This window comes from Coturnix japonica, chromosome 14 (assembly GCF_054131305.1).
Source record: "Coturnix japonica strain WE chromosome 14, WE-NBRP24, whole genome shotgun sequence".
Taxonomy (NCBI): Eukaryota; Metazoa; Chordata; class Aves; order Galliformes; family Phasianidae; genus Coturnix; species Coturnix japonica.
The window spans coordinates 7,535,765-7,561,433 of NC_140676.1; the positions used below are offsets into that span (position 1 = coordinate 7,535,765).

Consider the following 25,669-nt stretch of genomic DNA (forward strand, 5'->3'; position numbering starts at 1 on the left):
TTTCCCTCTTTAAATGATAAGAAATCTGTTTTCTGGAGAAGTATTTATTGATACAGAGAGCAAAATGTGTTTACACTCAGCTATTTACTGGAAAGCAGTGACTGTTCTGTAGAATACTGAATGCTGAGATTTGTGTGAGAGGTTTAGTGCTTTATTTTACATCTTATTTTTTTAATTAACTTCCTATTTTCATAAATCTTCTTTAAACCTGTTTTTAAATTGATGTATGTTGGCATCTGTGGGTTTTTTTTAATCATTATAAGCAGTTAGCCTGGTTACTTTGTAAAGTCTCTATTTAGTCTTACCAAAATCAAATGCTCTGTTGTTCTTCAGCACAGGCAAATCCAAACACATTTCATTAGATAATGTAAGGAAATAAACTTGTCCTCTGTCAAACCAGATATAACTGGTGCTCATTTTTCTGCTCACTTCCACACCACATCCTGAGCCAAAGCACAGTTACATCATTGGCCAATTCCTGCATTTGATGGTGGAAGTGGAGAAGGTGGGAAGCTGCATTAATTGGCACTTGGCTCCTGTACACTGGTCTGGAATTAGTGGTAGCTACCAACATGGAGTGGCAAATAAGAAAAGACAATCAGAGAAACCTGATGTTCACCAGCTTGACATTCACATGCCACCAACATGCTCTTCCTAACAGGAGTTTTCTGGGCTGAACTCAAAGTTGTGAGGGTGCTCTTGTGTCAAGCCTCTCTTTCTTTCAGACCGTTCTCCTGCATGAGGTGATCACTGGGTACATTGGCCTTCAAAGCTTTCTAAGTCCAATGTTTGTAGTAGGGCGAAAAATCCCATGTGAATTTTGTTTGCAGTTAAATATCTTTGTGTAACACTCTCACAGTTTTCTGCCATTTAACTTGTACAACTAGTACAGAGAACAGTTGTTTGTGGCTTTTTTCTTTCTTTCTGCCTGATTTGGGAGTTTCCAGCCTCATGAGCTGAGACTGTTTTTGCATAAAGTCTTACAGCTGGAATGTAGTTAATTGTTCCTAATCTGTTAAACTGGAAGGTGTTAATGTGTAATGACCATGCTGGTGCCATGTCTCATTTAATCCCATTTGCCTTTCAGTAGGTTTCCTCATTGGCTTCTATGACAGGTGCACTACTCACTGGTGGTTCAGGTGCCAAACTTTATTTGCACCGCTGCCCATTTGGGCTTCTGTCCATCAGAGCTGGAGGTGTGATGGCAATGGTAGCGCAGGCTCCATTTTACACACACACTTGGGGAGTAATCCTTGTTCTTTATTGTTGGGGCACAATAACAGGGTTTTGTAGCCAGTTAAAAACAAGCATTGGTAAGTTGATCGTGTATTGATGGTGAATCTGGCTTTCTTTCATTGCACAAAAATAAAAGTCACAAACTGAGCAACGTTTTCCTTTTTCCTCCCCAGCATTGACAAGATATCTAAAGTCACCTCTCCTGTGCTGGTAATCCACGGTACCGAAGATGAGGTGATCGATTTCTCCCATGGCCTGGCAATGTACGAGCGATGCCCACGAGCAGTAGAGCCACTCTGGGTGGAAGGGGCTGGGCATAACGACATAGAGCTTTATGCACAGTATTTAGAGAGACTAAAACAGTTCATATCGCACGAACTTCCCAACTCCTGAAGAAACCTGCCTGATTTTACCTCAGTTACTGTGAACGGAAGAAATTACCTGGTTTTGCACATGCTTTAACTGGATAGCTGTCATAGCTTTATACTATGAAGAAATACCCTGTCTTTAGGGTGTTCTAATCAAAACATCTGATGAAATTTGTCTTTTATATCTGGAAATCATTTGACTAATGCACACAATATGGTCAACTACTGTAATTCCAACAATTTTTAGCTTCGTTGCCCTGAAAGAAGTGGGGATACTAGCTGCTCATGGGGACACTTTTTACCTAGTGCTGTATTAACTGAAGATCGGTTTTCTGTGTCTCACTTCTGATCGTTTCTGATTCTGTCCTACGAAGGCATCTTTTTTTTTCCCCAGTGTTCTCAGTATGTGGAACACAACTGTTATGAGCTACAGCTTGTTCTAAACCATCAGCCGTGGGTTCAATCTAAGGGAGTATTTCTTTGTCAAGTTTCTAGCTGTGGTATTGTAACTGGAAAGTTCTTGTGATTAAGTCCCCCCCCCACACTCCCTTTTCGTGTTCTTTTGTTGACTTACTGATCTTCCCAAGTAAATTATTGAAATAATACGTTTTCCTAATAATAAACAAACTACTACATGGGGCTAAACTCTGTAACGACTCCTCCATTACTTGTCTAAACGTAACTGGAACGTTCTCAAAGGAACTACGGACAAAAACGGCTCTTGTTTAAAAACAAACGTGTAAATTTACTACTAGGAAACTCATTTTAATATTCAGATGGTCTGAATAATAGCCATAACAGCCACTTCCTTCTGTAAAGCATTCCTGTAGACTTTTTAAAAGTACTGTACATACTTGACTTTCCATTGTGCATAGATTCTGAACTGGTAGTTTTAAGTTAAGCCTTGCTACAGTAAACTGCAGAATTCCGGTTTGTATATGATTGAATACATTTTGTTAAGATATGGTTTTTATCCCTATATTATTTTGCTATTAAAAGTTTTATAAAGTTTCCAGGACAAAAAAAAAAGAAGAAAAAAAAAAAAGAAAAAAAAAAAAAGAAAAAAAAAGTAATTTACACATTTCTGTTTTGAAGGATTTCTGTAACTAAATTTTCATTGAGCTGATCCTTTTTAGTTCGGGAGCGATTTGATTCTCTGACACTGGAATCGCACAGATTAATGCATCAGAAATGCAAAACACTTAACAATTGTTACACTACTAAGCATAGGTCTAATTTTTTTCCAAATGTTAAGGCCTTAAATGTACTGTAAGCCTCAGATTGTTGTACAAATCGATCGCGGTTGATTGCAGTTTGTGTCCTGTTGCTGGAATGCAACACAGTGATTGTAATGGAATAAAGGATGCATGGATTAGATCTCGCTGCATTTTTGAATCTTATTTGGCGCATCGTTTTCCCATTGCATGAAAAGTACTTGAATTACATTATTTAATTCCTTCCTTCCAAGGAAAACTGTCCTGAAGTGGAAAGCCTTGTTTCCTTGCAGCTCGGTATATAAATCTAATGTTCAAAAAATTACTTTGAAATTGCATCCAGCTGTTTTATAAATAACAGATAAACACACGATAGGACAAGGGGGGGATGGTCTTAAACTGAGACAGGGGGCGTTTAGGTTGGATCTTAGGGGGAAGTTCTTCACACAGAGGGTGGTGACGCACTGTTCACAGATTGCCCAAGGAGGCTGTGGATGCCCCATCCCTGCAGGCATTCAAGGCCAGGCTGGATGTGGCTCTGGGCAGCCTGGGCTGCTGGTTGGTGACCTTGCACATAGCAGGGGATTGAAACCAGATGATCATTGTGGTCCTTTTCAACCCAGGCCATTCTACAATTGGATTCTATGTTGTGGCCCAGAAGAAAAGTTTGAAGTTGTTGTTGTGAGACCTTGTGACAGAGCAGCAGAGGATGGTCAGCACCGCAGGTGTGTCTGTTGTCCTTGATGTTGCCTATTACTCTCAAAGGAAAGAAAATGGTATTTTCATTCCCAGTGGTGTGGGGGGAAATGATGACACCCACATGTGTGCAGTCAGTTTATCCATGTTTAATTAATGGTCTTGTTAATTACAGCGATAATCAGTGACCTGTTGGTGCTCTGGGCTTCTTCCCTCTCTATTGTCAACAATCTGCCCACCTGTTGGATCCCTTAAACCATTTTCCTTGCAGCTCTGCATCCACTGAATGCTTCTGAAGTGAGTTGTGATGTTTTTAATGTTTCCTGGCAAGTCCTGTAAAGAAAATAAATAGTAGTGGCCTTCTTTCTGCTGTGTAAACTTTTAGCTTCTCCCCTGTACCAAGGCATCACTGTCTGGGGCATTTCAGGGCACTGCAGCCCATATGCATTATTGATATTAGTTAAAGCCTGTAGCCAACTCGTGAAATAAGTTGGGATGAGTGACAGCAGATTTCAGGTCCCCGTTTGTTTAAAGGAACAGGAATTTGAGATGTAGGAAGAGGGGGAAGATGTGAGGTTATGAAAGAGAAACTTGGGATGGGGCTAAAGAAGTCATTTGCTGCAGCCAACTGCAAACGTCGATTCATTTAAATGCATAACGTGGGCCTTCACGAGAACTTGCTATGCATATTTTAGAGCTGCCGAGGTGTCACAGTGAAGATGGCTGTGTGTGCCTGGGTAAATTATGCAACGGGCCTTCCAGGAGTGTAAATAAATCACATTTTTTCCTCCCCTTCTTCCTGTGTGACCTGCTAACTTTGTTTATACGGCGCAACAGCATCAGCGACCCGACTCTTTCTTTCCAAGGAGGTGAGTTGTGCTCTCCTATCAGGTCTGTGCTGTGAAACAGAGCAAAGTACTGGTTTCACCTTCAGAGCTTCTGTTTTGCATGGGGTTGGATGTGTGTCCTTTGAGGTTTACAGAACTGTTAACTCGTGTTTGCACTGAGATCTCTCACCCTTGTTGCTTCTGCTGTGTTTTTTATTAACCCTGGTTCTGTGTCTTTACTGCAGTGTGGGGCAGCTCTGCTCCAGGCACTGACCCATATGGAAATAACCCAAACCTATATTTACATGTAGTATTGTCCATCCCTTTAATAAACCTGTATTGTATTTGCTTTTACTATATGTCACTAAACAACCCATTCTTCCTGGGGTTATTTATTGAGCACCAAACCTTTATTCTCACCTGGAAAAATCCTCTCCCCCCCCCCAGCTGTGCTCTCACAAACGTGAATTAACAATCCTATTTAAGTCCCATTTCACTGATTCCTCCACACCCACCCTCCCTTCTTGGTGCAATCCCCACCATCCAGTGCTGTAACTTGCACTGTGCTCGTGGTGGTTTGTTTTCTGTGTGCTGATGGAGAGGAGGATGGTCTGGATCTCTCAGCCTCCTGCCCAGGGAGGTTGTGGATGCCCTGTCCTTGGAGGTGTTCAAGACCAGGTTGGACAGGGCCCTGGGCAACCTGATCTAGTAAAGGTGTATGTTTGGTGGCCCTGCCAGGCAGGGGGTTGGAACTACATGATCCTTGAGGTCCCTTCCAACCCGGGTCATTCTGTGATATTCTGTGGTGGTGGATGGGCCAAGCCCCAAATTACCTCCTGCATCTGCATTGCTTTCCAAGGACTTCTTCCTCCAACCTGGGTTGAGGGTCAGGGGGAGAGATTGATTTCAGCTGTGAAATATTTGGGTCTCAGGTTGGAAAAGGCTGCGAATTAACCACGCTGTCTCCTAAAAAAGAGAAAAAATAAAGCCCTCGCCTCCTCAGGGTGTTCTCCTGTAACAGTAAACGTGCTGCTTTCAGGTTTTCATTGCGCTGTGGGTTACGCTGCCCGCCCTGTAAGGCTGCCAGGAGCTGCGGGGTGGGCAGTGCAGCTTCCCCGGGGGGCGGCGGGCACAGCTGAGCTGACAGCGGCTGGAAAAGCCTCGGCAACCACAGAGCATCCATCCATCCATCCAACGCGGCTCCGGCAGCCCTACATGCCGCCGGGTGAGCGGGGCAGAACGGCGAGGGGGAGGGAGGGAGGGAAGCAGCGGGAGACCGACCTGAACCGTGTGTGTGTGTGTGTGTTGCAGGTGCCCCCCACGGGCTGGGGGCGGCCGCGGGCCCCCCGAGGAGCTGCGCACTGGTTCTGGTGCTGGTGGCGGTGCTGGGAGCCCGGCCCGAAGCCGCTCGGAGCGTCCCCAGACAGCGGCGATACGGTGACGGCCCCCGGGGAGCGGAGAGGGGTGGGCAGCGCTGGAGGGGGGAGGAGGAGGAGGAGAGAGGGAGAGGAAGGCGGTGCCGCTCCGGCCCGGGGCTCCCCATGCTGCGGTCTGTAGCCCAGCTGGGCTGGGGGCTGCTCTAATGGTGATGATGGAGCTGCCGTCGGGCTGGGGCTGCCCCTGCTGGGAGCTGGGTGAGGCTGCCGGCACCGACCGCCGCCCGATGGGAGGGAGCTGGAGGCGGACTGTGCCCGCATGGGATCTGCTGGGCACCGCGGTTTGCTTGTGGCTTTGGAGGTGGCTGCGTGTATTCGGCCTTTCGTTCACTTTCTCTGTAGTTCCTCGGGGCTTTTTAGGATCCGAAGTTGCGGTTATTCAAAGTCGTGCTTCACTTATGCCGGGGACACACTTATGGGGCTGGGGACGCAGTTATGGGGCTGGAGATGCAGTTATGGGGCTGTGTTCCCACTTATGGGGCTGAGGATGCAGTTATGGGTCACACTTATGGGGCTGGGGACACACTTATGGGGCTGTTTGTTCTCTTGCAATGTCTGAGGGTTGCTCTGAACGAAGGATGCAAAGTGCTACAGCCCTTACAATGCTCCTGAATTACCCGCTGCCGTCTGGTCTTGGTGGTCACATCTTGCCGTTTCCCAGTAGTGCAGGGTTATGTTTCAGCGATGAATGTCAGCCATAAGTGTTGCACTTTGCTATATAATCCTCCAGCACAGCAGGAAGACGTGTAACCAATTTGGTTCAAACACGCAAATGATCCCCTGGATGGTGAGCTGCAACTACTTGAGGCTGATAACTCCAAACTTGAAATCAAACAAAAGGTATTTGAAGCTTCCCAGCCGTGCTGGACCTGTAGGAAATGGAACATTTCATCTGCTGCTCAGCAATGAGTGCGAGCACTGCAGGCACATTCCAGGGCTCAGGGACGTGACCTCCAGAATTCAGTGGTATCTCCTTGTGCTAAAGCATTAACTGTTCTAAACACTGTGTGCAGGATGCAATTCGGCTTCGGGTTCCTCATCCTTTTTCATCAGTAAAGCTTTTGTGGATGTTCCTGAGTCTCCAGCGAAGTCACAACCTCCTGATGTTGAATTTAATTGCTTTATTGGTCACTTCTCGGGGTATAAATTGGACCTTTGGGCTCAGCCTGGATGGAGGAGTGCTGTGTGAGCCTCGAATCACCCACAGCAATGCATTAGCCACAGCCTAACCCTGTTGCATCCAGACAATGGATTTGCTCAGCCGTTTAGCATTGTAGAGAATGTTATAAACATTTTATAATGCATATAAAGCATTATAGAAAACATCGATAACATATATATTATCCCACTATTGGACCTCAAAATTTGACCTGGGGAAGCAAACAGCGAGCTTGTCAAAGCAATTCAACAGTCTGCAGTGCATGCAGAGCTATTGCAGAACATTAATAGATAAGTGTGTATATGCGTGTATGTGTGTGTAGGCCCATCAGTGTTCTTCACTGCTCGTGTTTAACAGGTTTTGCTGTATTTGTGACTATTTCAGAGCACAGCCCTGGTGCCAGCAGCGCATGGTGGGATGTGGAGCACGAAGAACAGCAGCGCAGTCAAAGCACCCTGCCCAGGGCTGTGGGCCCACACAGACCCAGCCCCCAACTCCATCCCAATGCCAGCAGAGGTTCCCTAAGTCACAACCTGGGCTGGGAGTTGCAGGAGAAGCAGTTTTCCTGTGACGTGCTCCTCAAACTTTCCAGATATATTTCAGTGGATGCCTTTGGACCTGGTTTGGCCTGGAACCTCTTTCGGTTGTACGACTGTGACCGAGATACCAAACTACCCAAAATGTCCATCAGAGCCTTCAAGATGGTTCAGCACAAGCTGAGGCCTTTCTTGCTGCACAGGATGCTGCGACTGCTGGGGAACATGGGTGTGCTCACTGAGGGCCAGCAGCACAAAGTCTTCGCTCTGCTTAAGCAGCACATGCTGAAAGCAAGGAAGATACCAGCAAAGCCCAAAGCGGAGCACAGTGGTAGGTACTCACAGTGGTAGGTACTCACAGAGGTGTGCTTTGATCCGGGGTTGCACTGAGTGAGGTGGGGCTGCTTTGGTTTTCAGGCCCCAGTGCCTGGCTGAGCTATGGCTCATAGAGATCCCAGAGAGGTGGTGGGTGCCCCATCCCTGCAGACACTGCAGGTCAGGCTGGATGGGCTCTGAGCACCTGATCAGATCTAGGTGTCCCTGTTCAGTGCAGGGCAGCTGGACCAGATGGCTTTGAAGGTTCCCTTCCAACTCAAATGATTCTGATTCTATGGCCGGGGGCTGAAGGTGCTCCAGCAGTGAGGTATTAGCAGGGCAATGTGCTGTGGGTCAATTTTGAGCCGTGTTAGTGCTGTCACTGAGCGAATGGAGCATGAAAAAATAATAACCCAAATGAACACAGAGGATGGAAAAGCACAGAGGATGGAGGGTGTGCAACGAGGAAGAGGCGCAGGGAAAATATATTGAAGAAACTTTGGTGATTTAACGAGGGGGGGCTGCGGGAGATGCCCGAGTCACGGCTCTGAGCGGCATTGAGAGCTGTGCAATGGTGTCTCCTACCGGCCGGTGGCGGAGTAGAACGGAGGGGGGAACGTGGGAGCGGGCGTTACCGAGGGAATGCTGACTCCTCTCCTTCCTTTCCTCGGGTGGCAATAAGGAAACAGGATAGCGGTCAGCCAGGGAGTGTGCCCTGGAAACGGGCTGTTAGGAACCACCCTGTGAGATCGGGTTTATTTGTCTGTTTTCAAGGAAGATGGACGGTAGGATGTAGGCTGTTGTGGTTTCCCATTGCAGGAAAAAGGAAAGGGTTGTAGCTCGCAGGCAGCGATGTGCAGAATGTGTGTGCTTTGCTGGAAGTGAAGCGGCGCTCTTCAAAGAAATGAGGTGATCCTCATGATCTGCTCTGTAATCTCAACCAGTGGAAGCTTAATATAGGAGAAAATAGGCAGCTCGCCTCCAAGGAGGGTTCTTTGCCTTGGAAAAGGCTCCCAAAGGTGCATTGCTGTGGGTTCTGAGGCTGCAGGGGAAATGGCTGGGAAGGATTCAAACCCTGTCCAAATTTAGGGTTCTTTTTCCAAAGAAGGCCCATAGGAACCACAGTCACCTTTGGCTTTGCTGACAGCTTCACTGAGCCCACATGGAGCTGCGGACTGACTGAAGTCTGTTTATTTCTGCTATCACTGCATTGGTTGGGTTAATCGTTGCTATCTTTTATTTAGGTCGCAAGTAAGTCCATAGAATCTTATACAGAGTCCATGTTTTAAATACAAATCTATGAGGCTTCAAGGGACCCGAGAAGCATAAAATGAAGGTTTGGGTTCCCTTCCAGCTCAGCTCATAGAACCAAAGGGTTCAGGGTAATTGGAGACGACACGCTCCTGTTTGTCTCGTCCTGCCTGCAGCTCCCACCAGCAGATCCACCTATCTGCCAAAACCACAAACCCAGGCTGCCGTACCTCACGTCCATACATGTCGCGTTCAGATAAGAACGAGGCACAGCACTGACTAATGCTGCTTCCCTTATGGAAGGAAAATGCCAAAAGCTGTTTGAGACAGGAATAGAAGTGCCAGCATTGCACGATCAGTGAACAGCCAGCAGCAAAGGTGGCAGCTCCAGCCTCTCCCGGTGTATTCCCCCAGGCTGGGGCATCCAGAGCAGGGTGTAGGGGAGCATCTTCTATTCTGCCCACTGTTACTAATGTACCCGTGGCCTCTTTGTGCCCTGTGTCAGAAGGAAGCCTCAGCTGGAGTCGATTTCAGTGGTGACAGATTGAAGCGGTTTGACCAGATGATGGCACACAACTGTCACTGAGAACACAGCACCTGTGGCTTCACTCTGCTTTGGCTGTATGTGGGAGCACTGCTGCCTTCTGGCTTGGCCTTGATGCAGAGCCAGGGATGAGGGATGGGAAGGAGTGACTGCAGTAAGTGGTGTCCCCAGGAAGCTCTGTTCTGCTGTGTTTTACAGCCTGGGGAGAAGGTGATCATCTGGCTTATGGAAAATACAAGTGGTGGTGGCACTGCCATGTGCAGCGAGGCTGGAGGCTGGGCAGGTGTCTGCAAGAGTGTGGTCTATGCCAGAGGGGGTAAATGCATGTGGATTTCTTTGAGGTACCTTCTAAAGGGAAAGTCTTTGGCTGTGTGTTCAGGTTAGCCAGGTGACATCAGGTGAGGTGACAGACACCTCTCTGTTCACCCACTGTCACGGGGGATGTTTGGGTTCTGATGTTCCCCATAGGAATGCTGTAGGACAGGGCACCCCATGGGAGCACTCACTGTGCCTGGGAACCCAAGGCGAGCCCCAAACCCCACAATGTACGTGGGTCTTCTGAGTCCCCAGGGTAACCCCCCGGGATGCCGGGGACAGCCCCAGAGGCTCAGGGCCTGCCAGGGGGGGCTCTCCCCAGCCCCAGCATCTGGACGCCGGCCGCGGATGTCAGTCCGGGCTGGAGGGATCGTTCCCGTCTGGGAGGAGCCAGCAGCAGCCGGAGCTGCTGTAAACAGTGCGGGCACCGCCGGCGGCTGGAAGATGGATATAAATAGGGAGGCAGAGGGGAGGCAGCCGGAGTGGAGGAGCGGGAGCTGCCTGCGCCTGCCTGCCCCTACCTCTGCCCCTACCTCTGCCTCTGCCCGTGCCCAGCAGCCGTGTCGGGAGCTCCCGGGAGGCGGCCGACAAAGTTTGCGGCCCCGCGCTGCCGGCGTTGGGTAAGCGCTCTTTGCAGCCGGACTTTGGGACCCGCCGGCGCTTCCCGTCGTTCTGCCGCTGGGGTGGTGGTGCGGTATATATAGTATATATAGTATATATATAGTATATATATATATATTTTTTTCTTCTCCTCGTCGGCTCTCTCTGTTCGTCCCGCTGTTGTGGTCGCCGCTCTGCGCTCGGGGTTGTGGGGAGCGGGAGGGGTTTCTGTGTATCTGTGTGTGTGGTTCGGTGGAGGGAAAAAAAAATGAAAGGGAAAGGAAAAGAAGAAGAAAAAAGAAACAATCCGAAGCCAAATGCGTCTTTGCGCCGGCTCCGTGCAAAGCCGCGGGGAAGCGGCGGGCGCGGCTCCGCACGTGTCGGGGCAGCAGGTATCGGGGCTGCGCTCTCTGCCCCTCGTACCGGTACCGGTTCCGCCGCGGGACGCGCCGGGAGCAGCGAACGGCAGCAGCGCTCAGCAGGTCGGTACCGCGACACCCGCTCCCCCAACGCCGCCTCGCGTCGCCGCGCTGCCGCTGCCCCCCTCTCTTGCAGGGCCGTGCCCGCAGCTCGCCCCGCACCTCGCCCCGTGGCACCCCGGCTCCGATACCCGCCGCCACGCCGTGGTGGGCCGGGGGGCGGCTCTGCGGCTCGAGAGCTCCGCTGCTTTCCACTCCCTCGTCATCCGCGACGGAGGTAAGCGGCCCTGGGGACCAAGAAGGGGATGGATGCGGGTGGCACCCGGTGTTTCCAGCTCCCGACCCCACTCCTCTCCCCGCGCCCTCTCAGGGAAGGTGGTGTTCGCCGACCGCCCCCACGGGCCGCCCATCACTCTGCGGGCCCGCTACATCCTCATCCGGGACGGCGGGGAGCTACACATCGGTTCGGAGCGCTGCCCGTACGCCTCGCGGGCCACCATCTCGCTGTACGGGAGAGCCGCCGACGGGGCGGCCGTGGACGGCTTCGGGCAGAAGTTCCTGGGCGTGGGTCGCGGCGGGGTGCTGGAACTACACGGCCGGCGGCCCCGCTCCTGGAGCCTGCTGGATAAAACCCTGCACCCCGGAGGGCTCCGCCACGGCCCCTACTCCTCGGAGCGGCGGTGGGGCAGCCGCGGGCTCAACCTGCGCATCCTGGACGCCGACACGGGGCGGGTGGCAGCGGTCGGGCGTTTCGACACCCACCTGCGGGTCGCGGAGTGTCATCGGCTGCGAGACTTCTTGGCACTGCAGCCCGAAGGCAGCGTGGTGGCGGCCGCCGTGGGGGACTCGGCCGCCCGGAGCCTCACGTTGGAGACGCGGATGATGCTGCGGGACCGACTGAGCAGTCGACACATCTCCCGGCTGGGATACAGGTGAGCGCTCGGGAGGGCGGCGGGGGCCGGGGCTCGAACTTTTGTTCCGGGGGGTCTCGGGACCATGGACAGCTCCGCGGCCGCCGCATCCTTCCTCGTCTCCTCCAGGCAGCCCTGGGCGCTGGTGGGGATCCTAGGAGGGGATCCGCTATCGACGGTAGAGGATAAGAGAGAGTATCACGGGAATGGGACGACAGGGTTAGCCGTAGCCCAAAGAGAATTCCTCACCTACGACGGAACCCGTTTCACCGTTACTGCTTTCAGTGGATGGATAAAAGGTTTTGTGTTTGCTGATAATTGTTTCTGTTGCTTTGCTCAGTCTTTTCTCTCTGCTACGAACCTGAACTGTGCGATGATATTCGGCTTTTGCTCATATGCACGGTGATCACACTAACATTAGCACTCCTATAAAGTACCACTTTTTACCTGCAAAGAGATGATGCTGTCACACTGATAGCACTTCTATTGTACGTGAGGTTACCTAGATAAAAGCTACATAGCTGGCTCTTTGGTTAATTGTATTACTCTGGCATGTGTAACTGTAAAGAAAGAAATATTGGATTGTTTCATTTTTCAGGAGTGCCTCATAATGGGTTTAAAGTGGAGGTGTCCAAAGGAATAATTCTCCATTTAGTGGATGATGTTAGAAGTTGGTTACCTGGTGACAGGATCGTCATTGCCAGTACGGATTATTCCATGCATCAGGCTGAGGAGTTCAATCTCCTTTCTTGCCCTGAATGCAAAAGCAATCAAGTGAAAATTGATGGTATGAGATTTTTTTTTAATTAAGCTTCTTATTTGAGGTAAATCTTTATGTTGTCAAGTCTTTTACATTCTACATTCACGTTAATTAGTCATCTTAGCTAAATCATAGAATCAGTAAGGTTGGAAAAGACCACTAAGTTCATCTAGTCTGACTGTCAGCTCATCACCACCATGGTCACTTAACCCATATGGTCCCTTAAGCCCATGTCATGGGAGAGCTGAAAGGCCCCGGTGTTGTGCTTAGACTTAAAGTCTGACCCGAGGCAGCTGCCCCTTGTAGAACTCAAGGGAAGTGCTGTGGATCAGTCATTAACTGCTGGACATGTTTGAAACTCGGTGATTGCTTGGAAGAAATTTGTGCATTTACTTAGAGCGATGCAATAATGAGCATGTGCTCACTCTGTACAAAAAGGTTTCCAATTTCCACAGGCAGCCCACTTTATCTTCATATTGGCGAAGTCATAGATGGCATCGATATGAGGGCAGAGGTCGGTCTACTGACTAGAAATATACTTATCCAAGGAGAAATGGAAGACTCCTGTTATGGAGAAAATCAATGTCAGTTTTTCTCCTTTGACACATTTGGAGGACATATTAAAGTGAGTGATTTTTAATGCATATTCCTATAGGTGGGTTCAGTTAGTTCCTTTCTTGGTTTGTAGATGAGCAGTATAGTGCCTAAAACTGCCATTGTGTCTGGGGAAAAAGGATATTTGTGGGGAAGGTTTTCTGGCCTGCTTTGCAAAATGAGACTTGTGATGGGGCTGTGCCATTTGTTCACCACATACACAAAAACATGCCCTTCTCCAGGCCAGACGAGATTCATCAGCTCCATCGCAGTAGGGTCAATGTGAAGTTGAACATGTTGCAAGATATTGCTGAAGGAATTGTACTACCTACTGAGTAACCTGCTCTGTTCAGGGCTCAACTGAGTGCTGGGTCCTCTTGTTGTGCTTTGCTTTCTCTGGGTTGCCCCAAGGGTTCTCAGTCAATGTTCAAAGTTTTGCTGTTCTAGAGGCTTTGTGTAAAATAAATTCATTACCAGTTGGTGAAAATCTGTGCAGGTCTGGCCTAAGATCACTTGACAGAAATTAAGTTGTCATGAAATAGAGCCTGTTGGTAAATATCATCTCTTTCTGTAGCTGGTAGGGGTGTTTTGTCTGTAAAGATGTTAATAGATTGACACACAGCTGTTGCTGAACGCTGTACATGCTGGTTGGCAGCTTCTCTTTGGAGCTCCTCTGCAGGTGCTGCTGTGAGTCACCGTGGGGAGCTGGCACCCCCTGGGATCAGGCCTGCCTTGTGTTGCAAACATATTGCCTAATAGGAAAAAAAAAGCCAACAACAAAAAATCTTTTCTTTTTCTGTCTACTTCTGTTGCAACGCCTTACTTGGATCTACGTTTCTCTCAACAGATCCTGGCAAATTTTAGCTCTGTGCACATGTCAGGTGTGGAATTAAAAAACATGGGGCAGCAAATCCTCGGCAGTTACCCTGTGCACTTTCACATGGCTGCGGATGTCGATGAGAGAGGAGGGTATCAGCGCCCAACGTACCTCGATAACCTGGCTATCCACCACTGCTTCTCTAGGTGTGTTGCCATACATGGGACTCATGGCCTGCTGGTAGGAAACCTATTTTATTAGTACCAAGTTATTTTCTTTGCTTAAGATCCATTTGAGATGCAAGGAGAAATCAGAATGCTCAAACAAGTCTCCCCAGGGGGTGTCCTGACTTCACTTGACAGATGAGGACTTCAGCTCTGACAGTGCAGCTCTTACAGTTGAATTTTGGGTACTTTGTATTGTCTTGATAATTAATATTATTAATGATGTGGTCAGATATAGTGAATTCTTTGCCATGATTACTGTGGGCAGTTTGTGGTCCTATAAACTCTCATTTAAAACAAAAGCAATGCTCTTTAATGCACCTGACTGAAACAATGGACCTTTAATTTGCAACAGAAATAAACCAAAAAAGACGAGAGTTGTTCAAGTCAAAGTAATGTGAAACAAATCCAAAAGTATTCACAATACAATAGGAATGCAACAGGAGGTGTATAGACCCAGAAATGCCTTTGGGAACTTGGTTTTGACCCAGATGTTCACAAAGCTATTGGGGAGAGGAACTTAACATAAAAAACCACACATGCCCCAGCTGGAAATGCGGATTCCCACTCCAGTCCCAACACGTCCAATTGCTCTGTCAGACCCTGAATGGCATTTTGGTGTTCATGGGCATTTCCTCATTCATTTGATGTGTGGTAAGCAGAGACACTCCCAAAACTATCTATGACCTCTGATGTTTTCCTGGAAAGTTTTTCTCAGTTCTGGACATAAAGCACTATAAGATGTGACATGGATACAAGCTGGTGGTACCCTGGTGCAGGGGGTTGTATTCATTAAGATGCAACACTGGACTTGCATGATTGAGAGCACTTTTCATGTTTCTTAGGTGGGTGCTCCAACCCCACAGACTCTCCAAGTCAGGCTGGATGGAGCTCTGAGCGACTTATCAGCTGTAGGTGTCCCTGTTCAGTGCAGGGCAGTTGGACCAGATGGCCTTTAAGGCTGTTCTATGATTCTGAACAGTACTTACAATGTCCAGACCACTCAAAGTTATGGATTACTTTCTCTTATATGTAATTCACTCTGGCTGTAGTTTCTGCTTTTGTAGACAGAGCCCTTATGTGGAAGGAGACTTGTACAGTGTGTATAGATGCAGCTCAACTCCCTTTCTCTTCCCATTGTAGGATACCCTGTGAATAGCAGGAACCTGGTAGGCATGAAAAATTAAGCCTTACATTAGTGTTATTTCTGAGAAATAATGATGCATACGCTGGGCCTTTATCAGAAGGGAGGTTGTCAATGGGTTATCTGGGTGTGTGAGATTAAGTAGGTACAAAATTAGGAATCAAAGAGTGAGATCCAGGCCACCAGCAGGTGATGCCTGAGGGCTTTGAGTCCATGAATTGGTCAATAGGTTTTATAGCAAAGGTTAAATATGTGATGCAGTGGAAGAATCGCGTGGTTTCAATGCTGCCAATGAAGGTAATTTAAATGCATTTTAAATCCTTGCTTTAAGATAAAATAGTCCATAGTTCTAGAGAATGGTGTGTGTATTAGTGCAAGGCAGTTAGATAACATAGGTGGGAGCTGTATGCCAGGCCCTTCTCCTGCCTGCCAGCCTTGTGCCCCTTTGCAGCCGCTTTGCAGCTTGGGTTACTCACTGTGGCTGGGCAGCAGGCTGTGACACGCTGCTCACTGCCCTGACACACGTCACACATACCGCAGAATATTGCACTCTTTCATGTATAAAGTTGCAGCGCCTCAAGGTCACTTATATTGTGTTGCTGAACTATATATAATTCAGTGTTTAGAAGCATGTTAATCATCTGGCATTGGGCTGAGCGGGGACAACGCTGTGTGCTGCCCTACTGTAATGTACTGATGTCACAGTGCTGCAAGGTGGCTCTTCTTTTCAAGCCTTTAGTTCTGTCTGTGATATGCTGGAATCAATTGGTTATCGCTGTTTTGATCTAACAGCATGGCTAGGCACAGCTGTCCAGACAGCTGCGGGTGCCCCATTCCTAGAGGTGCTCAAGGCCAGGATGGATGGGGAACTGGGCTGCCTTAGCTGGGAGGACACCCAGCCCATAGTGTTGGGTTGGAGCTGGATGATATTTAAGGTCTCTTCCAACCTAAGTCATTCTATATGATTCTGTGACCCTTCTCATTCTCATTCAGTGCTAATGTAAACAATCTTTAAATCTTGTTTTTGTTTTTTTCCTGGACAGGAGAGTGAATGATATAGTCCCATTTGTGCAAGCTTTCAGGGCTTCTGTGTGTTTCTGAAGCTACCACAAATCATATTCATTAAAGCTAAAATCTATTTTTGGTGACAGGACTGGTTTATAATGCACTTCTCTGAAGTACAGATTAGCTGAAGTTAGCTAAATTCCTAAGAATGAAACTTCCTAATTGAAACGCTCTTTGCTCTACGGCTGCAGGCAGCTTGCTTTATACATTCTCTCCAAAAATAGTCTTCAGTGCGACTCCTGTCCATCTTTTGGGAGGATATAAGCATCTGGACTTACTGTTCGTAGCAGGTTGGCAGGGGCACTTGCAATTTTATCTAAATCCATTTCATATCCGCATTTCTAAGCCACAGCTGATGGGCACGCTTTCTCTGTGTGTCGCTGTGCCTGAGTTCTTTGTTACCTTCCTTGTATCTCACCCTGCATTATCTCACTCACATGCAGAATCTCAGTGCAGTTCCAAAAACGTATTGGCTGAGAGTTGGGTACCTGGCTGTGTGGTGCCTTATTTTTAACCTGAACACCTCACTGAGCAGCAGATGACAAATTCAAGGAGCGACTGCCAGGGAAGCAATGAAATCCAGTATAAATATACTTATGGAAACTATACTGTTTGTGACTCCAGATGTTATGTATGGTTGTAACCCATTAAGGTGTGATCACAGGATGTGAACTGAAATGGATTTAGTTCAAGTTCCCCTCTGTGTACAGGAATGACCAAGCAGTTTAATATTAATCAATCTTGCAGTTTAACATGGACATAACTCTTACTGACGTCAACAGCCATTTTGCGTGCCTGAAGAATGAATACATACGCTGGCAGGGATCACGTGAAGTACAAAGTTCAGTTTCAGAGAGATTTAGTAACAAATTGCTGTACTTTAACTAACCTGATTTAGTATTCGTATTTAAAGGAAGGATTTCTAAATTTGCCTTCATAAGGCAGTACTTCAAAGGAGGTTTGTGCTAAGTCCTCTTGGTCAAATTAGGATTTAATGCATGTCAGTTAATCTTAAATAGGCTGAATAGTGAAATACCAGCTCTTTGCAAGCTGATCATTACATGAAGGGGACCTGCACCTTCTGAGAGTGGAGGAAGAAGATGAGAAGCCTTGAAAAGACAAATTACCTCATACAGTGCGTTTTAAAGATTGTTTAAATTTTATCTGGGAAACCTGGTCATGAAAACATCTGAACTAACTAGGCTACCTATTTGGTGTGCCTCTTAAGACACACAGATAATTTACCTAGATATTCACGCCATGATTCTGAATCAAACATACTCTCCTAGAGCAGATTTAAATCCAGTATTTCACAACTTTCTGTTGATTACGCATATGATCTTCCTCAGGGTAATTTTAATAGCTGCTCTGCTGCGTAAGATCAGTCCACTCATGCAAACTGCATGAGTGTTATCTCTTGGACCAGTGCACATGAAGGTGCTGTGCAGAACAATGGCAAAACCCTTGCATTAGTGTTTCAGAATTTATTGCTAAGCAAAGCATGTCATTGCTCCCACCTGTGTTAGCATCGCAATCTATGGTCTGTATGCTTTTTTCCAGGTAAAAGACACCATTGGCTATGACACTTTGGGGCACTGTTTCTTCCTTGAGGATGGGACGGAGCAGCGCAATACGTTCCAGCACAACTTGGGCCTGCTCACCAGGTCAGGAACCATCTTGCCCTCGGATCGCAATGAAGCGATGTGCCTTGCCATCAGGAACCACGTCTATGGGAATTACGTTCCGGTGCCAAGCACTGACTGCATGTAAGTGCTCCATGAGCAAGACACAGGTACACAAACACCTACATGAGGAGATTTAGTGAGAGTATAATACAATAAATGATACACTGCTATAGCTTACCAAAGTTATCTTCCATTTTGGGTACTGAGGGGCTATAACATGGGCACTCAGGGGATTCAGGTACTGATCTGCCAAGTATTTGCAAGTAAGAATATAATTTAGCCAAGGAAATTTGTATTTTCATGTTCTACTTATTTTATTTATGTAAGTAATCCAATCAAATTAGCATTTCTACAACAATAATTGTTGTTAAGGTTGATTGTACAGATAACACATGTTTATTGCACACCTATTTAGTCTATCTACTCATGCAAAGGAGTGGGGATTCTTGATCACACAGTAGTTAAAGTAGACAACAAATTATTGAGATTTCCTGCCAAGAACGATCCGATTAGTTGGTATAGTCATGAGAAAAGGTTTGCAGTGTTTTTTTCATGTGTATTTCATTATAGCAAAAGATGTTATCAGATGAAGCAAGACAACAGATGATAATGTTTTCATAGCTATATCTGGCTTCTGTTTGTGCCACTACTTGATCCTCCCTCTGAGGCAAAAACTCTTTATTTGAACAAATGTCAAAACAATATCTCCTTAATCTCCTGTTTAACGAGCTATTTGTGGCTTGCAAGGACAGTTGTTTTGTTTTCCAACTAGAAGCATCATAAATCCATATCAGATCCCCTGCCTCCTGCCATTGCCCCCAGAGATCCAAAAACAAAAAAAACCCCAGAAGTTCATTTTTCAGACATTTTCCAAAGCTACTTCCATTCTGGGGAAAAAGAAAAGAAATAAAGACATCAGGTTTCCTTCAGGTGCATTTAACAGAACTGGAATTTTGTGTTAATGGTCTCGTATAATTTATTTGTTCAGCATGTGGCTTTATAAATGAATGTCTGACATCACTAGATGCTTTCTTTCCCTTCAAGAGTATCATTAAAAGGTTGTGTGGCATTTTAAAGTCAATAGGAGGGTTGTGGCTGAAGTCCAGCACAGTGCTATGAAAACGTATCCCTTCCTGTTTGGTAACTGTTCAGGATCATTTTGATTTTGATTTTTCAGGGCTGTCAGCACTTTCTGGATTGCAAATCCAAACAACAACTTAATAGAGAATGCAGCTGCTGGTGCTCAGGTAAAACCACTTAGCAGCAAGAGCTGTACTTTGCTTCCAGGTCCCATATATTCTACTCTTTTTGATGTTATCAATGTGAGGGTGATGAATTTTTAGTAAGTCATCACAAAATCTGGATACCTATTTCTGCAGCCTTTCTCTCTGTTAAGGATTTGCCCATATTTGACTCACAGTTGCTTCTGAGACTGTTTTCTGTTACAGCTCTGGCTGGAAATGATATGTGGTGTCTCTGAGAAAACATTGATTCTTATTTGTAGTTAATAGTACAATGCCCAATAAAATTTTACATTTATTTATATAAATACCTGCTCTTACAGTGTTATTATCTCTGGTGTTCAACCAAATCCTGTTTGTGTTTAATGTGGCTGTGCAGATGAGGCTATGTTTACTAATAAGCCACCTGAACTTCATCTACAACACGTGGATTTTTAAAACCTCCACGTGTGCCCAAGGGGCCCACAGTGCATGCCAAAGGGAAAGTCAAGAAGTATATGTGTACAGAGTGGTGTGTGTCCCTTGGGACTTGGGAGTTTTGCAGGCTCAGCTGAAAAGTCTGGCCAGCATACTGGGAAGCACCAAGTGACCAGGATAATCTCTGTCACTAATTGCTGTGTCCCATTCTTTGGACCTCCCTTTGTTTTTTAGGATGTTGGGATCTGGTACATCTTCCACCGGCTTCCAACTGGACAGTCTGAAGGGCAATATCCAGAAGGACAAGCTGAACATACCCCCTTGGGAGTATTTTACAACAACAGAGTTCACTCCAATTTCAAGGCAAGTGGATGAGTTTTGTGTGTTACTACCAATATAGTGCTGTGGTGTAGGGCTGACCACGTGCAGTGTTAATTATGTGTGGCTGTCTTACATTCTGATAATGGTCTTCTAGTGCTATTTCAAGAGACTCTCAACATTCAATTGTAGTGCTCTTTCTACAATAAAGAAAGGGCTGAGCAGAATGTTACTCCCAGTTCAGGGTTCTTTGTTAGGGGGGTTGTACCCAGACTGGACATGTACCTACTGCTGAGGTTTAAGGAATGATTAGCAGGATGACACTGAATGCTGCTGTTGGCCACAGTGATGCCAGAGTGTTGAGAGGTGAGCAAAAGTACCTTATCCCAGGGTTTGCTCATTACCTTTGAAAAATAAGACCAAATATTTAAGGGTAATTCCAAGAAAGACACATTTCCTCTAATATTCTGCTGAAATGAAAACATAACCTCTGAGCTATAAACAGTGTTTTCAACTTATTTATCAGGATCCTAGATTGAGATCAGTTCTACTTTCTGTCTTATATACTTGACATCTTGGTCCATGACAGCTGTTGCTCTACCTCAGTCTTTAACTTGGTTGCAGTAGCTCATGTTCTCTTTTGACTGTTGGGGGACTCCACTCTTTTTATTTAAAGCTGTACTTCTTAACCAACAGCCTTTTTCCAAAAAGTTATCAAGAGCTTGGCAGAGTCCTTTATTGCTTTCAGCAAGAGAGTGGGAGTTCAGTGCCTCGCACTGGGTCAGAAGACAGCTGAAGATGTTGATGCGTGACATATGGCAGAGCAGGCTCTGTTCTGACTTCAGCATACTACATCCTGTGCTAATGTCACCCTGAGCAGTGCCAAGTGACATTGAGAGGGGAGAGAGAGCCCAGGCTGCAGGCTGTTGCTCTGCCTTCATGTGCAGGCTGCCCATGTTCGTTGATAAAATCAGTGATCTCTGGCCTCTTGTGCACAGTCTGTTAAAGTAATTGGAGTTGTCTGCTTTTTCAGGCTGGTTTGTTTATTGGAAAAGGAGTAAAGACAACAAGAGCCAGCGCTGAAGATCCCAGAGAGTATCTCACTGTCGATAATGCCAGGTAAGCACATGCTGTATGGCTATGTACTTTGGATGCTTATATTGCTTCTTGGCTTCTGCATCACATTTAGCAGGTCATTAGTGCCTCATTATGGCTGGAGAATCTGAAAATACACACAAGCTCTCTGTGATGTGCAGAGGCAAGTATTTCATAGCTATGCACTGAATTGTTTGTATTTTTGCTGATCAGAAATGATATACATGCATTTGGGATTATAAGGACTAAGCCATGAAAGGCTTGAAAAGCCTAGATTCCATTATTCATTAGTCAGTTTGTAAACTTCAACATTACTTATTAATTACCTAGAAAAACTTACATCTGAAGGATGACATAAGAGATCCTAAGAGAACTGCATAAACCAAGCTTCTTCTTGCTTCAGGTTTCGCCCACATCAAGATGCTGATCCTGAAAAGCCACGAGTTCCTGCTGTAATTGATGGCCTCATTGCTTTTAAAAATAATGACCATGGGGCCTGGGCCAGGGGTGGTGACATTATTTTCCACAACTCTGGGTAGGTTCCTATAAATTCTCACTGCACCATTCCCCTCCCCTGTGGCAGACATAAGTGGGCCTGTAGGCCAAATTCCCCTCTGACATCTGTTGTAATTTGCACCTCTGTGCTTCCCCCATCCCAGGTTTTCAGACAATGGAATTGGGCTCACATTGGCAAGGTAATTTCTTAAAATGTACTTCTTGTTTTTCCTTGCAGTGTATCAGGCTAAATAATAGAAGCTGAGACCCTTCCTTGGGTCTGTTTCCTATCCCAAATCTACTATTAACTGTAAGAAATGTTTCCTTCCCAGAACATGTATAGATATTGGCTTAATAAGTTGGGTAGAAATACTATATCTTTTGTGTAATTAACAGCATGAGTTGATTGGTTGCATAGTTACCTGCGTTTCTTTGTCTGCTCATAGTGATGGGACATTCCCAACCGATGATGGCTCTAGCCTGGAGGTATCACGCTCCATTTTTGTTGGAGAAAGCAGCAATCTGGGCTCCCAAGGAGGCCAGAACAGCTACTGGGGAAAAGGGGCAAATGGAGAATACAGGACACTGCCCAGAAACAAGTGAGTTGTTCCTCTGCCATTTCTTCCTGTTAGAGCAGCATGAAAAGCCTCAGGAATGAATGTGGCTACCGACGAGTAATTTGTACTGGGTGTTTAACTTATTGTAGAGGCCAGAAATAATAAGCATCCAAATAAACTAATCTTCAGGACGACAGTATGAGAGCACTCTCAGCTGAACGTTTGATTTAATTTTCTGCTTGATTTATTAGTCACTGCTGAGTGGATTAGTGAATCTGAGAATATACCAAATTGCTTTTGTGCAGTGCTTCATTAAAACATCGACCTGATAGAGCAGCTCCCTTATGCTGTGCCTTCCTCATGCCTTCCTGCTGGCATAGCTGGGTGGACAAGAGCAATGTGTCAAAGGGGAAAGGTGTCTTCATTACTGCATCTTATTTCTCTTTCAACAGCCATATGTTATTTGCAAAATAACATTTTCCAGCAAAAGCATCACCAGAGCAAGCTGTGTTTCCCCAAGTCTAAGTTCTTCCCTAATGTATGTGTTAGTCGATGCTCATCCATCCTTAAGCCCTCGGTAGGAAATAATATAACCTGGTTCTCAGTGACCTTCAGGCTGTGTGCCCATTTGCTGTCTGCTGTGTGGCTTGTATGTCTGAACAAACTGGCATGTGGTAGGCAGTGACCTACCCTGCCACGCTGCTACCGGCCAGCTCTCATTTCTGTCTGTGAAGCTGAAGCAGGCCACCCTTTAACCAAACGTTGCCAGAGCCAAGCAAAACTTGGCGCATTCTCAAGACAAGCCATGGAAAGGGCAGGTCCTCTCCAGCGGTGTTTCCTTTAACGCCAACAACTTGACAAAATGTCTATGGGCTGGTACTGCAGGAATCAGCTTTCTATATGAAGTGCTGTGGGCTAAGTTCTGGGGATCATGTGTGAAGTGGCTTGTGGGGAAAGCAGAAGCTGCACTGTACCACCCTGTAATTTTGCCTATGAAGACACTACTGCCTCCAGGGAGTGTGTCTGATACCATCTGATACCACACTAAGGTTTTCCAAAGAAATCTCTCTGTCCTGGAGTAGGAAACTGCATAGCAAAGCTGCCACACTATGGGGCTTCCTCATGCCAATTCATCCCTGGGTGGCAAGGGACAAGAATTCTGAACTGCATTACCCTAACCTTATGTAACATGTGTGTCTCATTGTTCCTTGAGCCTTGTCCTCTAGAGATAAGCAGAATTAAAAGTTCTATCTGCCTTGTGCTTAGCATCCAGATCCCTCTTTTGGGAAAAGAAAGGTCTATTGGCTTCTTGTTGACAGCTTTCAGGAGAGGACACACACTTTGTCCAAGCTTTTAGCACAGGATTGTGTTTGTTTTTAAATCTCACAGGACATTCCCTATTCGTGGATTCCAGATCTATGACGGGCCCGTCAGGATGTCAAAATGCACTTTCAAGAAGTTTACCCCGACTGCTGACCGATACTCAAGTGCCATCGGCTTCTTCATGAAAAACTCCTGGCAGATAAGCCCCCAGAATAACGTGTCACAAATCCTGATGGAGAAGAGCGTAAGTAAAACGGGAATGCATGCTGTTAGATGTGGAGTTATTCGAAGTATTTAGAAGTGGTGAGAGATTTATCCAAGAGCAGGAATTTCCAGGCCGTGGTGCATGTTACATTAGTGCATACCATCACTTCATTTTGCATGAAATTTTTTTTCATGATGGTTATTTACAATGCATTAACACTTGAAAAATGTCAATATTAAGGTACCTTATATCTGGGCATACGTATACAGAAAAATCTTTGGTAGAATAAGTTATCATTTCACAATCAGAACAGCCAGAACACCATCAGCACCATTAGCAGCATTGCCAGCTAATAGATAGTGCAGACCTGGTGAGAACCTGGCCTCAGAGACTGAGAGGGACACAGTGAGGTATCAGGAGGCAACAAGCTGTAGTACAGTACTTACAATGAAAGAAGCCAATGCAATTAGAAGCAAAACCACGGTCTGTTTTCTGGGCTCAGCAGTGAAATTCCTGTTGAGAACAACAGGGACTTTCCTTGAGCAGTGAGAGCAGAATGGAGCTCTGTGTTTTTGTCTTGGCAGGAGCCATAAGATGCTGAGCAATTCCAGTCCTTATTCTAGATTCCTGCAGGGACCATGGCTCTGAACACTTGGCTTGGGAAATGATACATTCCACCTGGCTCGCTCCCAGGGATCATAACCTCTCCTACATTTTCTTCAAACAAGATCCACGTTTGTTAGGATGTCCGTGAACTGTAGTAACTTTGGACTGAGGTTTGGCTTTATCTTGAGGAAAATTTCCATTGCTGTGGGACTGACCAATATCACTCGCTACTCTGGCAAGCAGCCATTTGGTCTGTCCCCTCTCTGGTACACTTTAGCTCAACAACAAGAGGGTTTTTCATGAAAGGGTGATGTTGACAGTTGTCACTTGACTGCTCCTTTAGAGGGCAGGTCCTGTACATTTTGTTAAAGAGATCTTAGTAATTTTAGATACTTTAGGGGCATTTGGAGCGGTAATAAGAGTTAATTTGCTGTACTTCTTTATGTCTTCCGTGGGGAAATGGTTATAAGATGATCACGGGAAACATGAATGAGAAAATCATCCTGGAACAGAAATGAAGAACTTAAAGGAAAATGTATAATGAAAAGGTTTGTTCAGTGGAAGAAAGGGGAAACTTTCCTTCAGTAATGACTGTAGGACTCTATCCAGTGGAATGGCTTCAGACAGACAAATCTGTGCACATCAGAGGAGGTGATGGTTACTTACTGAATGCCTGAAAATGCAGATCTTTAATACTGTTGTGCTATTTGAGGCCAGTGTCCCAGCACTTCTCCACTAAGTGGTAGTTCAGTACTGCTGTGCCTTTAAGATCTGAGGTTTTCAAGGTAAAAATGACCAGAAAACTGACTAATTACTCCTTTAAACAAATTAAAATAACACAGTGTCAACCTGTTATAAAAATAAAAGAGCTAATGACATTTTCCATTATCATGTATGCGTATTTCCAAGAAATGTCCATTTCTCAAGTTGGTATTTTGCCAGTTTCAAAACCACTTATGTTTGTAACCATCTGCCTCCCAATGGTTTTCACTTTGATTCTATTTCACCTGGATTGAACCCAGATGTGCTAAATCTGACGTCAGACTTGAAGGGTAGTTTATTGTTTTGCTGCTAATTACTATATGGGGCAATATGGACTCAACCAGTTAAGATAGAACCTGTAATCTGTTATAATCATTTTTCCATCTTCATTTCATTACTTTTTCAAGGGTAGCTACATATTAATTCCCTAAAGGACAATCATTTATTTTACAGCTGATTTTTAAGAATAAATTAAACATTACTGCAAGTTGTACCATAATGATAAAACTATTAGTCATACTGAAAGAGTAATTG

General features: G+C 46.1%; 4 protein-coding genes across 14 annotated transcripts in view; all 4 read left to right on the forward strand.

Moving 5' to 3' along the window:
- The window catches only part of ABHD17C (abhydrolase domain containing 17C, depalmitoylase), a 29,248-nt gene extending 26,267 nt beyond the window's left edge, over nucleotides 1–2,981 (forward strand). Inside the window, exon 3 of the mRNA XM_015873079.3 lies at nucleotides 1,410–2,981. Coding sequence (XP_015728565.1) covers nucleotides 1,410–1,629 — 220 coding nt within the window. The 3' untranslated portion in view covers nucleotides 1,630–2,981. The remainder of the gene's footprint in view (nucleotides 1–1,409) is intronic.
- Nucleotides 2,982–4,196: 1,215 nt separating this feature from the next.
- On the forward strand, nucleotides 4,197–10,634 carry LOC146758446 (uncharacterized). Its single transcript, XM_085514910.1, has 4 exons — nucleotides 4,197–4,383; nucleotides 5,363–5,566; nucleotides 5,653–5,778; nucleotides 7,321–10,634. Exons 1-4 carry the CDS (start codon nucleotides 4,197–4,199, stop codon nucleotides 7,821–7,823), a joined length of 1,020 nt encoding a protein of 339 aa, XP_085371036.1. The 3' UTR covers nucleotides 7,824–10,634.
- CEMIP (cell migration inducing hyaluronidase 1) overlaps nucleotides 7,673–25,669 on the forward strand; it is a 100,408-nt gene continuing 82,411 nt past the window's right edge. The window contains exon 1 of one of the 2 annotated variants that reach the window (XM_085515409.1): nucleotides 7,673–7,803. The gene's annotated coding sequence lies outside the window, so the exon portion shown is untranslated. Of the gene's footprint in view, nucleotides 7,804–10,379; nucleotides 10,518–25,669 lie in introns of those variants that run through there. The other variant, XM_015873036.3, reaches the window with a different exon arrangement.
- LOC107318795 (cell surface hyaluronidase CEMIP2-like) overlaps nucleotides 10,607–25,669 on the forward strand; it is a 40,052-nt gene continuing 24,989 nt past the window's right edge. For 6 of the 10 annotated variants that reach the window (XR_001557497.3, XR_014934323.1, XR_014934324.1 and 3 more), the window contains exons 1-14: nucleotides 10,607–11,193; nucleotides 11,287–11,848; nucleotides 11,957–12,126; nucleotides 12,426–12,614; nucleotides 13,043–13,212; nucleotides 14,029–14,238; nucleotides 17,992–18,197; nucleotides 19,294–19,363; nucleotides 20,009–20,137; nucleotides 21,126–21,211; nucleotides 21,591–21,722; nucleotides 21,847–21,882; nucleotides 22,129–22,281; nucleotides 23,629–23,806. Coding sequence is in view for 4 of the 10 variants with exons in the window: in XM_015873039.3 (XP_015728525.2) it covers nucleotides 10,815–11,193; nucleotides 11,287–11,848; nucleotides 11,957–12,126; nucleotides 12,426–12,614; nucleotides 13,043–13,212; nucleotides 14,029–14,238; nucleotides 17,992–18,197; nucleotides 19,294–19,363; nucleotides 20,009–20,137; nucleotides 21,126–21,211; nucleotides 21,591–21,722; nucleotides 21,847–21,882; nucleotides 22,129–22,281; nucleotides 23,629–23,806 (2,670 nt within the window). In the remaining 6 variants the exon portion in view is untranslated. Of the gene's footprint in view, nucleotides 11,194–11,286; nucleotides 11,849–11,956; nucleotides 12,127–12,425; nucleotides 12,615–13,042; nucleotides 13,213–14,028; nucleotides 14,239–17,991; nucleotides 18,198–19,293; nucleotides 19,364–20,008; nucleotides 20,138–21,125; nucleotides 21,212–21,590; nucleotides 21,723–21,846; nucleotides 21,883–22,128; nucleotides 22,282–23,628; nucleotides 23,807–25,669 lie in introns of those variants that run through there. The other 4 variants (XR_014934326.1, XR_014934325.1, XR_014934327.1 and 1 more) reach the window with 3 other exon arrangements.